The following is a 14,153-nucleotide window of genomic DNA, read 5'->3' as shown; positions in this document are numbered from 1 at the left end:
AATGTATACGTTCTTCCTCTCTATCCATTGTTAAAAACTATGTTCATTTTTTATGAAATTCCTTTTGTTATCTTTTTCTACTTTTACATATCGTTTGTGTTTTACTGGAGATGGCATTTTTTTTTTTATCTATATCTTTGTTCTTCCCCACCGTAACCCACTACTGGCCTCTTTTAAAGTCTGGAACCAAAGTGTCTCTGCAGTGACCTGCATTGGTGCTCATGCTACCTGCCTTAATAAATGTTTCATGGTAGAGTTAGTATATTTTTGGTTTAATTTGGTTTTGCCTCTAATTTCCAACGCTCTGCACTATAAATAAGAGCAATAAATTTAATATCTTGACTAAATAAAGCATAGTATATAACCCTATGATCTAGATTCTTTTGATTTTTTTCCCTAAAAGAAATCATTTTGATTCCCACCCTCACTGTATTTGTGGGTGGGAATTATTATTATCATTATTGCCAAGATTAACTATGTAAGTCACAAACCGGTTTACATTGTTCCATCATTAAGATCATCTTTTCATTGCTTCCTTATTCCATCATTTTGACCTTCCACAAAATTTCCAGACATGGATAATAATGCTCAAGTTTTTTGCGGGGGGAGGGGGGTTCAGGAAGAAATATTAATACTCTCTGTTGCAGATATCAATGGAGTCCTCATTTCTACCCTGAACTTACAACCTAAGGCTATGTTATCGACATTTCAATCCATATTCTAGGCTTCTGTGATAGAGACCATAAATGTTTATTAATTTCTGTTTATTCCATGCTAGGTCTCTATTACCCTTCTCCAGACATTACCAAACTCCTCCCACAGATCAATTAACAGCCTTCTGACTCATGTATAAACTGCGATCATATCTATGAACCATTATTTTTTTCTGTTGAATTTCTGTTCAACAGCTTTCTGTTCTTGTCACAAATAGCAGTGATAAACCATATAAAAGGGGGAGAGAGTTCTTTTGTCTCACCACTCAGATATTTCATTGTATGCTTTGTTGACCTTTGGTCCTGTGTGGGGCAAAACACCTTGGCCGGGAGTATGAAGCAGGAAAAAGCTGCAGGTCACTTGAGAGTGAGGAAGCAAAGAGACAAAGTCGGGGTCTCAATTTGTCCTTCAAGAGCATGCCCCAGTGAGCTGGCATCCTTCATTTAGAGAACACTAGACACAGGTTTCACTATACCCGAAGAGCACCATAGGCCCTGGCCAAATCTTCAACACATGACCTTTGGAGATCATTCAGAACCTAAGCTGTAGCAGAGAGGTTTGAATTTTGTTTGTTTGTTTTGTCTCCATCAGCAACTATTCTGCTCTAAGCAGTGCTGTGGTTTTAGTACTTAACCCCAACCTGATCTTACCCTACCTGTATGTACTCTACTTCTCAAAGAATTATCTGCTTGAGGAGCCTCCTTTAAGTAGACTTCACTGAGGATTTTGGGTTTGTTAAGAAAGTACTTATTGTTCAGCAATATGATAGCAAAACACTTCCTCTTCACTTGTAAATACTATGGTATGGAAGAACTACATGCTTTTTATTAATATTATTTCAAGCTCTTTCCCCTCACCTGTATGTAAAATAATAACAAAATGCCAGTTGGAATGAAGAGAGGATTTTGCCCTGAGTTTGGCTCAAAGAATTAGAAGTGGAAATGCCATAATCATTGTGGAAACCTGTGCTATCAATGGTAGATATTTATTGATAGCAGCTGTTATTTCCAATGAAAATTCACTAGCTTTCCTATTGAACTAAGTAGATGAGGTTAATTCTTTGCATATGATTTTTAACACTTAATGACATTATTTTTCTGAAACTGGAGAACTTTCTTCCTAACCTGTTCTCTCTTTACACTGAATTTTTGTCAGTATGCATGAAGTAGACAGTACAAAATGCTGATTCTAGATAATGTCCTGCACCCATATGATACATGCCCTATCCTATATAATCTGCCATGACACAAGGTGACATAAGGCTGCAAATAGCACCATCAACAAACATACAGTTATAACTATTTGTATTCTAACAGTGCTTGATACCTCAGTCTATTTTTCAACCCTTTCTTAAATTGGAAATTTGTGTCATTTAACACTTGTGTTTGATGGACGGCAGTATTGGTCTCTTCATTTTCAATCTCATTTTTTATCTAGGAAATTGAAATTGCAAGGTTCTCATCCTCCTCAATTATTTCATGCAGTGAACCTGATCAGAAAAAAAGTACATTTAAATTTTGTGACAAGAATTAATTATCTACCCATTAACAAGCCTCTGTGTCTACTCTAACACATTTCAGTATAGTGAGAACACAGTTCCAGCAATATAGAATCTGCTTATAATTGAGTGTGATAGTTATGCTTTTGGTATAGGTCTTCTGATAATTGGAAATCTCATTATCAATTCTATTGCATGGCTCATCCCCTACTCCAATATGAGTGTTATACCTGCCTTGTCAGACCTAATGCTCAATCATTTCCTTACATGTAATGTTGAAACTACTGCTACTGTTTCTTAACAATGAAAGGAAGAAGGTAAACTAATTTTTTTTTGCTCATATTAACTTATTTTGATTCAAAAACATCTTTGGCTCTTTTCCCTCCCAAATATCACATATCAGCAACCATTATGAGAGACTTATATTATTGACCAAAATAATCCTAAGAATTGAACTTAAAATATCAGGACTTAAAGTGCAGTAGGTTTAGGATTCAAAATCTGGTTCCTGCCATACTTGGTAGATGAGTAGACCAAAGGAGGAAGTTCTGTGAGAAGTCCTCTTATATATAAAGTAAGAAGATTAATGACTGGTACTGAAGAGTTGAGTTGTGAGAATGTAAGTAATTATTGATATATCATACATAATACATACAGTATCTGCGCAGTGCTTATCCTGGAAATTGACAGCCTCTACTGGGATCATTACTATCAGCCTGTATGTGGTTGATTCAACAGTTGTGTAATTACAGTTGTGTGATTAGACTTATATTTGGATGTATCTACTCCCAACTACCAGAGGATTTGTTTGTGAGTCCATCTCTTTAATCAGGAATTGAGTTAGACAATTAATTAGACAAATTATAAGCAATTTGGACCTTTGTCCAATTTTTCAGAAAAGATTTGTAAAAAGCAAAATTAATTTAACACAAACAATTGTCACTTTTCTGTCCTTTGGTTTTACAAAGACAATCTTTTGTTTATCTGATAAGTATTTTCTGTTAATTTATGGACTATGATATAAACTCATAATGGATTTGAGACCTGAGAATCTACTATGTAGTCAGCATTGTGTTCTGTTCATGTATATCCTTATGATGCATGGTTAATAGCTATTATGATAATAAGTAAGCATGTTTTAATGGGCACAGAAGGATGAACAACATTTCCATTTATGGATAAGAAGCCAAAATTTCAATCTCTCTTTTGAAGAACTCGTTTTACTGATGACTTCTCTTTTCTTAAATAATGTAGTCATAGCAGGAGATGAGGTGATGTATTTATTGTTCTCATGATTCTTTCAGCAGTTTTGGTGGGATTAGTCAACAGATAGGTACTCTTGGCATATTCTTTATTTGTTGTTAGCATTAGTACTTTAACTATAAACATAGTCTAGAATTGATGTGATGTACATTTTGTGAGTGAAATAATTTACTGATGCACAGCTGCAAATTTGGGAAAGAACAGTGGCATCTTTATATCAGAACTTTTGTTCTGTCTGCTTCTTTATTTCCTGCTATCTCACTATTAATAAGCTTGAATATCCCCAGAAAATGCTTTTATGTACACATTTTATTAACCAATTGACATATTTTAATCTACAAATATAACTCTTTCATGAAATTTTAATTATTGTTGAAAATGTTTTGTAAAACACCATGCTAAGAATGTATGATGCAGTTTTCTAAACCAAAATACAGATGGATTAAGAGTCATCAAAGAGATTTGCTTCAGACATCATTTAATTCCTTGCTTGTAGGCTTATTGTGTAGAGTTAATTTATAATATCATCACAAAGTTAATATATTTCTACTAATAGTTAAAGTGGAATAAGCAATGTACTATTATTTTCAAAGGTTCTCTGCAACCATTTTTTATGATTTGATATTGATTCACTATGAGAATACTATCTATAAACTATTCACTATTATTGATTGGAAATTATAAGATTATAATCTTATTGAGATAAACAAAGGTTTATTATTTTTGGACAAGATTAATCTACTAGTCCTCTTAAAGTTGTTTAATTGCATGTGCTAATAGGAATGTTAGCTAAATTAAAAACAGGCTAAGACACATGGTCATTGTTGTAAATGAGATTTTATCTTAAAGACAGCACATCTAAATTTTGAAATAATAGGTGCATAGATTAATTTATATAATAATTTGGACTGCCATGTGTTACCTGTGTGTATTTGGTTCTCTTGTTTACAATTCTAGTACTGTCACTGTGTAATGAAAAATGTTTATGCCACCACATACATATCTTTCCATGGGATTTTTAAAAACCTGTAATCATTAAATGTGTTTCTGCATCTGTTTCAGCTTAACTTGGGTTTGTGTTTGCAGAGCGTCCTCTTCACTACACAGAGAATGTGCTAGAGCAGGTGCTTCAGTGGAGTTCATTAGCTGAACCTGGTTCTGCTTATCTTGTGGTGAAGAGATTCTTAACTGTTGACACAATTAAACACTGCAGAGGTAGGTGCACTTCCTTCACATTGGAAAGGTGGTTAAAAGTTCAAGTAGCTGAAGAGTAGTTATTAAGACACAAGTGGTATCTGACAATGGGAAAAAGGAGTGGGAAAATACAGACTCTGATTCCATGGTATTGTGAGGAAGTTTAGTGTGTTTCACTGTGGTGGTAGCTGGCTCATGTGATGGTACCTGCTAATGTTCTGAAAGTAATGGATATTTTTTTCCCCTATGGGTAGTTTGTTTTTATACATGTTCTAGTTTTTATTTTGTGGGGTCATCTTGAATTATGTAGACATCAATTTCTTGCCATTTGAGATTGAGTGTGTGGTATAAGTCCCACTGTTATTTTGATGATGTTTACAAATAAAATAAACACAAATGCAGGGGCACAACATTTAACTGAAAGAAATGGAAATACCCTACAATGTTCAACAAGAAGTCAGCTAGCAGAGAAAACCACAGGCAATGGTCTCTCAACACATATGAGATGTCAAAGGCTTGATCTTGACACTTTTCTTCTATTGTGTAGTCATCAGTTGACAATTCAGATCAGCATTTCACCTGGGCTTATCCTTAACGCTAAGCATTAAGATCTGTTAATATAAAGTTGTGTATTACATCAATAAAGAAGGTCTACAATAACCATTACTACTTATTATTCATATACAATTAACCAAGCACTAGAGAGAGCATAGATCATTTAAAATTCTAACAGTATTTAATTTATTATTTAGAAATGAGTATCTTTGGCAAAAGTCCTTCTACTAATTCATCTCCTTCAATTTTTCCCCTTTGCCATTTACCACATATGGCGGTTTGAATGAGATTTTCTTTTGAATGCTTGGTCCCAGTTGTTGAACTGTTTGGAAAGGATTAAGAGGAGTAGCCTTGGAGGATGTGTGTTACTGGAAATTGGCTTTATGGTTTCAAAAGAGGATGTCATGCCAAGTCTCTCTCTGTCTGCTTCATATGGATCAGAATGTAGCTCTCAGATACTTCTCCAGCAACTTGCCTGCCTTCCTGATGTAATGTTCCCTCCCATGAAGGTTAATGGACTAAACCATTTAATGCTGTAAGCAATGTTTTACAAAACATTGTCTTTGTGAAACCAGACAAAGGAAAGAAAAGTTAAGATTGTTTGTATTGCCTTGACCATGGTGTCCCTTCATAGCAATCAAAAAGTAACTAAGACACTGCTTTTTCCTTCTAGGTTTAAATGTTCTTAATTTGTCTGTCTGTTGTGTCTCTCTCTTTTAATGCTCCATTTGGTGCCTTTGTAAATGTACATAGATATGGGAACATTTATTAGATCATAGGTAGCCTCTCAGGGCCTGCATCTCAGAAGAAAACCAACTCTCCTCTCCCAGCAGCCATGAATTGCCAATAGCTCCTTAGACAAAGGTGAGATTTAGTGAACTCCTCTCCAACCAGGTTTTGTCTGGTTTAATCTTGTGCAATTATTCTGCATGCAGTCCCAGGCATGTGAGCCTATGCGTGCAAGTATGTTGCCATGTCCAGAAAACACTGTTTTGCTGCAGACATCCACTTATTTTCTTTCTCCTCCAGTCTACTACTAATCCCCAAACTCTGAGAATAGGTAGTATGACATGGAACTCTTATGTAGAGCTACACACTCTGCAGTTCTTATTCTCTCTCTGTACAGGAACTTATTGCAGATCTTTGTTTTGATGGCTCTACTGCAAAATGAAGCTTCTCTGATGAGGGTTGAGAGATGTGCTAGTCTATGAAAATAAAGATAACTTAAGTGTCCATTTAACATTACAATAGTACTAGGTTCAGCCCTAGGGCCTTTAAAAAGCTTTTTTAGAAGTCTATCAATTTTCATATTGTTTTATTTTACAGCAGAAAATTAGAGAAAGTAATGTGATCCACATTCCACAGTTAGTAAATAGTAGTTATCAGACAATTTTTCTATTCTTTAATCATTTTAAGAATTAAAATTAGAAAAAAAATGCCAGGCAGTGGTGATGCACGCCTTTAATCCCAGCACTTGGGAGGCTGAGACTGGTGGATCTTTATGAGTTTGAGGCCAAGCCTCATGTAAAGAGTGAATTCTAAGACAGCCTAGACTACAAGAGAGAACTTTTCTTAAGAAAAAAAGGAAGAAAAAAATAGAATGGGTGGTGGTGGGAGAGCTATAAAATGTTGTGGATGTGTTCCATTGGACTGTAACCTCATACATGCTCATCAGTCAGTGAATTCTTAATTTCACCCAAGTTTAATATAATAGTTTCTGATTTCATAGTACTGTCTTTATAAATTATCAAATTATTTTTATCTAATGTGCTTTTTATTTTTAGTCATCTAAATAAAGAAATGCATACAATTTTAGTATAGAAACTTAGCCTTCCACAGTCTTTGTCTTACTTTAGATCTCTTTACTACCCCAATGTTCCTTCTAATGACATCCTTCTCATACCTGATCATGTGGATGCACCGTGTCATAGACCAGTGTTCTCAATAGGAGGAGGTTGTGACCCTCAGGAACATCTGGAGATGTCTATAGGTCTTTGTGAGCATCACAACATGGGAAGTGTGGTGAACCTGGGTTTCTGATATTTAGATGCCAGGTTCTGCTCATTGGTCTGGAAAGCACAGAGAAGTCTGTGGAGTTCAACTCAAATGGCACTGGTGCCAACTTAGACCATCTCTGGAGTGTCTTTTATCTATTTATGTGCTATTCTTCTTAAACCTGTCATAAAAAAATGTTAGGAAAAAAACACAGGAATTTTCAAGGCCATTGGTTCTATTTCCACTCTTCCCCCCAAAATTTAAATATCAAAGAATAATTATTTTCTTTATGGATTATCTCCTCTTAATATCATGGCATATATCTTATCACTTCCTGTTTAAAATCAAAATAAATTTTCTTTTGTATCCAGTGTTAACCTTTCAGTGATAATATTCTTCTAACGTTGTTGAATTGTCCACCTATCCAGTTGTTTAAAATTTACACCTACATGCAATATCTTGACTGTTGATTAACTACTAGTCCTGACAATATGGTTTAAAAAAATGTAAGAAATTGAAATGTTATTAGAGGAAGGAAGGTTTTGTGCACACAGGGATTGTGTATCCCCAACAGGAATACCCTTCATGGTTGTTCAATTGTCAAAAAAAAAAAAAAAAAAGCCAGGAATGCATAGATTTAGTTGATTAAGAGAAATAGGAGAAACTCTTCGTCATCTGCTCTTACAGCACTGATAACAAACTGGGTATTACCTTAGTGCCAAGATATTCCTCTATATAATCCTGATGGGTATGAGTCAGTGCTTATGTAAAGGTCTCTGTAAACATCCTCTGTAATTATTGCAGAACTCAAGCAGAGGAAAGAAACCATCCCTAAGGAACATTTGTAATTGTATATTTTATTACTTAAAACAATTTTTAATTTGAAATATATTTTGATCTTATTCTTCCATTCCCCTAAGTTCTTCAGATTCTTTCCCCTTCTCTACCCATGCAACTTTTAAGTTATATCTCTCAAAAACCCACCAAAACCCAATACAACAACTCCCCAAACCAATAAAACATAATAAAACAACACCTACCTCTGCCCTATAGAACCTACACCAAATTGTGACCAAATAAAAGCACACACAAAAGAACTGTGCTGTCCATTACATGTTGGTCAACTACTCCTGACAATGAGGTCTGTCCTGGAGTGGTTGATACAACCAAAGTTGTATCTGAAGAAAATAAAGTTGTACACTGAAGAAAATAGTTCCCCCCATTCCCATCAGCCGATGTATGTATACTTCAGTTGTTAACCTTTACCTTAGTAGCTAAGTTTTCATTAATCCATTCATTAATTGTTTTCAGACAATTGGATGATGCATTTTTTTTCAGCATATTATGTTAGCAAACATTGGTTTAGTCTTTTATTCCCTGCATTCCTCTTTACAACAATGGAGGCCATGAGAAAAATTTCTATTTCCATATTGTCCCTAGCTCATTTGTCAGTATATTTGCAGCTATCATTCCTTATACTGTGTGTAGCTCATTCTTCCAGGAATTAATATACATCCCTTAAAGTGAATGAGATCCTAGAAAAGTAACAGAAGTAAATGTTTTGGTTGAAGAATTTTCTGTTAGTAGTTGTTATTTGGGGCTCCAAATAGGAATTCCAGGCTGCTTAAAAGATTTTAACTCTTTATTCCATAAATTTCCCATTAATGTTTTAAAAGGGGGTTGATGGATACTCAAATTATTATAGCAAAATAACCTCTTTTGTTACAGTTATGTTTACATATGCTACAAGTTGGGATTATCTTTTTAAATTAGCTATAGACTTTTTAAATGTCAGTGTCTTGAATAATGATTTTCACCAATGAGTTTGTTTTTCTGTAATCTTAACTTTCTTATTGTCTTTTGTATATTGTGATAGATTTTGGATGTGCTAGGTATTCAGTCTTATTTGTGTCTGTTGGCAAATGATTCTGTAATCACACTGACTCCCTTTTCTAGATTAGTGTTCCACTTCTGACATCCATTACACCCTACAATTTGTATATAAAAATAATATAAGCATGGCTGATGTGATTTCCCTAACAATTTATTAGCAGAAAACTTTGCTTTAAGAAAAAGTCATTCTTAAAAAGCAGTGGATGAGTGATATTAAAGATCTTTTGCCCATATATTTAAGAATTCTTAGTGACAAAGTAGATATCAGTGCTTTGATAACAAGTTCAATTGGATGTAACCACATTTTGTATAAATAACAGACATCTAATGCTTTAACATCTCCTTAAAACAAATTTGGCACAGTACATGCTTAGCAAGTGTAAGTTCTCACTTCAATCTATAGCAATTTTAAGAAATTGCACTAAAACATCCTTTGCTGTCTCTTTTTTCCTAACTATTTGACCTATTTCATTGTCACTGGCTGTGTCTTCTGAAACTTTCATTCATTCCTTCGTTATGTATTTATATTTCATTTTATTGATTCTGTAAGATTTTCTCATTATATGGAATGAGCATATGAATCTGTTTGAAATTATGCTTCCATCACTTTCTAAGTTTGGAACTTTATTGTACAATATTTGCTCTGTTATAAGGATTTTAATTTCCTCAGGTGTCCTACTTCACCCAAACAATTTAAAATGTAGATATCATAAGGAGGAGTGGATTTTAGAATCACGAAGCACTTAATTGCTGCTCATTCATTTAATGTAATGAGATAATGTGGTTTACTTTTATACAAGTATATGGAGTAAATATTTCTTGTCATTACTTAAAACTCAGCCTGTTTTTTCAGGAGCAGCATTTCATGTCTGAGAATCATTTGGTGTCAAGGGCATTGTTGTTATGAGTTAATTAACTTGAAAAGAAAGATAATCATAGTCCTTAGGTTTCATTTTTCCCTTATGGACTACAAGTTGAAACACTGAGATAAAGAAAATGAAACTTCATTTAAGTTGCTATTTAGACTTTATCATAGCTATCATTCTAAGACTGTCTTTTATTCTATTTCATTTATACTGAGTCTCTACATCTATATTATGACAATGTTTAAATTTATCCTGCTGTAAACTTCCAGATTAAATAATTTTATATTGTTGAATCATATTTTAATAAAAAAACTTTTAAATTGCTCCATTAAAATTTTACATAGAGAATCAAAATCTTAGTGATATGAATAGTGAAGAAATACTTTAAACATGGAACATTGTCTGTCTGGTGTGTTTGTCCATTTATATTGCTGTATAAAGCAGATGCTTAAGCAGTCCAATTGTAATAGCTTTTGGAAAATTCACACTGGACATTTAAAATCTTTGCTGTTAGTAGACTTAAGAAAATCACAGCAGCAAATTGAGAGCATAGGGGGAGAGGAGTGGGAGCTAAGAGAATGAGAAGTGGAGAAGAGGAGGGGTGGGGAGGATTTGAGGGAGCAGGAAGGTTGAGGTGGAAGAATAGAGGAGAGGAAGATAAGGGATACCATAATAGAGGGAGCCATTATAGGTTTAAAGAGAACTCAGGCACTAGGGAAATGTCTGGAGATCTACAAGGATGACACCAACTAACAATCTAAGCAACAGAGGAGAGGCTATCTTAAATGCCCTGCCCTGATAATGAGATTGATGACTAACTTATATGCCATCCTATAGCCTTCATCCAGCAGCTGGTGGAAGTAGAAGCAGACACCCACAACTAATCACTGAACTGAACTGATCAAGACCAGGCTGGTGAAACCCACAGAAACAGCTGACCTGAACAAGAGGAAACTATTGGTTCCTACACTGATAGCTGGGAAACCAGCATGGGACTGATTGTAGGTGTCAGTGAGGAGACCTTGGAAATCTATGGGGTCTTTTGTAGTAGATCAGTATTTATCCCTAGCATAGGAATAGACTTTGGAAGCTCATTCCACATAGTGGGATACTCTCTGAGCCTAGACACAAGGGGGTGGGCCTAGGCCTTATCCCAAAGGATATGACAGACTCTGAAGACTTACTGAGGAGAAGAAAGGATATGGGATAGATTGGGTGTTAATTAGGGGGTTGGCAGGGGAGGAGAAGAGGTACAGGGAACTGGGATTCACGTGTAAAACAATCTTGTTTCTAATTTAAAATAAAAAATTGAGAAAAAAAGAAAATCACAGCAAAATTAGGAGTTTGAATCATAATCTAGTTGAAATGACTTGTATTCCACTCTGCGTGGAGTCTTGCTGAATTTACATATGTACACAAGTTTGAAGGTTCAATCTAGACCACTTCCAGGGGAAGTATTGTCTTGAAGAGGTATGATAATGATCCTTGGTAGTCACTGTAGGCTGTGAATGTTCTGATAGTTTCTGATAGACTGATTCTGTAGGAAGGAAACCAATTGGTGAGTTTTATTAGGTTTCTGTTTCATGTGGGAATCTATAACTGGAAATTTAAAGGATTGTTAAGCATCATCTTTATCCAGAGGGAAGAAAAAAATCTAAATGTCCAAAACCTATTTAATGTAGGACTACAAATATAGAATGCACTGAATGACTGTTGTGGGTCAAAATGATTATGCAGTGCTTTCAAGCACATAAAACTAGATTCACTGTATCACTGTTGACATCTACCCTAACAAGGAAGATACTAGGGAGAAAAATGTCATTCTTTGCCTAGTCTTGTCTCAGTATAGAAAATAGAATTCTGTGTTATATCTAAAGTATAATTGTAGGTTTATTTTTTTAATTTGTCAGAGAACCATAGTAAGCCACAGTTTCTACATTTATGTATCTACTCTCTATTTATTAATTTTTTCATTTATTTTACATCCAGTTCACAGTTTCTCCTTCATCCTCTCCTCTAGTTCCCAAGCCCCTGCCTCCCCATTCACTCCTCCTCTGTTTCTACTCAGAAATGGGCTTGAAACTCACAGGAGGGTTAGGGTTAGGACTATTTATACATTGTGTTTATTAAGAGTGTGGTGAAAACTGTACCCTGATTTAATATTTAAAAATTGCATCACTTGTCATGCTATGTATATTTTGGAAACAGTGTATTGTGATTCTGTGTAATAATAAACACAGCATAAAAAGTAATTATTTGTTTTCTGAAGTTATAGCTTCTAGTATAAATTGGAAAAATCTTTCTGTTACAAATAGCGTAGCCAGTTATGTTCCAGTACTATTTTATTTATGATTTAGCTATTTATATATAATCCAATTATAGAATGATACTATTTCCAAGCAAGTAACAGATAGGGGAATAGATTCTAGGCATGGCAGCATGTACCTGCAGCCACAGGTCTTTAAGACTTATGCAGGAGGATCATGGGTTTGAGAAATGACTAGAATTGTTAGGGAGACCTGTTTCAACAAAATCAAACTGGATGATATCTAGTATTCTAAGAAATGGTTTATTTTTGTGGAATATCAAAATACTTCATGCTACTTTTATTTTTTATTATATGCTAACATAAGTAAGAAAAAAAAACTCTCTTTTCTAGAGATAAGTAAGTCTTAATAAGGTAATGAAAAAGAATGAACGAGAGAGAGAAAGAAGGATATTACACAATTAGCTACTATACCCAGGTTTCTTCTCACTTTTAGAACTATATTTTAGTAAAATACACTTTGTGGGAATGCTATGCAATAAATGGAATAGATCACCATTTCCAATTTCTGTATATTATAAGAAACACACATGTACTCCGCAGCTGATATTCAACAAAGGGGAAATGAGTAAGTTTGAAGTTGGAAGATATTTTGGACATTACCTGCAAATGTTGCTCAAATGAGTTGGCTGTAGCTTATTTTCAGCGAGGGACAACTCATAGGTGGTGCCTGTTTATGTCGTTCAGCATTTAGTATGCATGGAAAGCTTCAGGAAGACATTTTTTTTTTTCAAATTATGTTCCAGCTTGAGGAAATGGCATTTTTCAATAAGAGCAGAGGCATATACTGGTTTTAATAATGTAATTACTCACAAATGATTTGCCCAGTGTAATTGGGAATATGCCAGTTTGTTTTCTTACAGACACAATTCATTTGCCACTTATAGGATCATATATATGGGATTGTGTGTCCTGACACTGTGTTTGCTATCTGCTAATGATGGGCTATGTTCTTTCCCTACTCTCCTTTCTCCATTTGAATTTGTGAATGATGTTCTTGGATGTAACATTTCATTTATTCCTCTGATGAGTTTGAGAGTTAGTCACTAGTAATAACTGGACTTTACCCATGGAGAAAGTAGAGCATGTAAACATTATGTAACTCCATAAGGGAATCTGCTGGTAAGTGGTGGAGCAAGCATTAGGATTAAGATTTGTCCTGACCCAGTCCAGCTTCTAGTCTGTCTTTAACCTTTGCAGCCTTGTGTGGTTATATATTGTTTATGATTTAATAAAGCTTGCGCAGGGATCAGAATGCAAAGCTAACCACATTAATTAGCCATAGATACCAGGCAGTGGTGGTACAGACCTTTAGCCCCAGGACTCAGGAGGCAGATGGAGCTCTGTGAGCCAAGGCCACCCAGCGCTACAGGAGAGTGAATCAGTCCAAAAAAGAAACAGAGCTCAAACCTTAAACCCAGCACTAGGGAGGTGGAGACTGGAGTGATATGGCTGGGCAGAGAGAGGAATATAAGGTGAGAGGAGTCAGGGATTCAGAGGCAGGATCTCTCCTTTCAGTCTGAAGATTTCTTAGAGGTTAAAGCTCCCTAGTGGCCAGCTGCTCTGCTTTTCTGTTTTTCAGTTTGAACCCCAATATCTGTCTCTGGGTTTTTATTATTCATGATACAGCCCTGAAATCAAGAATGGATCAGAACAGAGGGTTTTTAGTCCGAGGCACAATCTATACGCCATCAGAATGTCTTCCTCCTTACTACTGCTGCCATGCTATATAGAATGTATTTTACTAGTTTTAGGGAGCTTCAGTTAGGGAATTCATATTTTTCTATTAAAAACATGAATCAAATTGTTTGTGGATCATATGTTTGAAAGCAGACTCAGTTTTGTTTTT

At 35.0% G+C, this 14,153-nt stretch overlaps 1 protein-coding gene across 2 annotated transcripts in view; it reads left to right on the top strand.

Annotated features, from left to right (window-relative positions):
- Positions 1–14,153, top strand: part of Arap2 (ArfGAP with RhoGAP domain, ankyrin repeat and PH domain 2) — a 145,266-nt gene that overhangs the window by 111,311 nt on the left and 19,802 nt on the right. Inside the window, exon 26 of one of the 2 annotated variants that reach the window (XM_035453443.1) lies at positions 4,562–4,690. In XM_035453443.1, the coding sequence (XP_035309334.1) occupies positions 4,562–4,690 (129 nt within the window). Of the gene's footprint in view, positions 1–4,561; positions 4,719–14,153 lie in introns of both variants that reach the window. The other variant, XM_035453442.1, reaches the window with a different exon arrangement.

Source organism: Cricetulus griseus (assembly GCF_003668045.3).
Source record: "Cricetulus griseus strain 17A/GY chromosome 1 unlocalized genomic scaffold, alternate assembly CriGri-PICRH-1.0 chr1_1, whole genome shotgun sequence".
NCBI classification, from domain to species: domain Eukaryota; kingdom Metazoa; phylum Chordata; class Mammalia; order Rodentia; family Cricetidae; genus Cricetulus; species Cricetulus griseus.
This window is presented reverse-complemented; position numbering and strand designations above follow the sequence as displayed.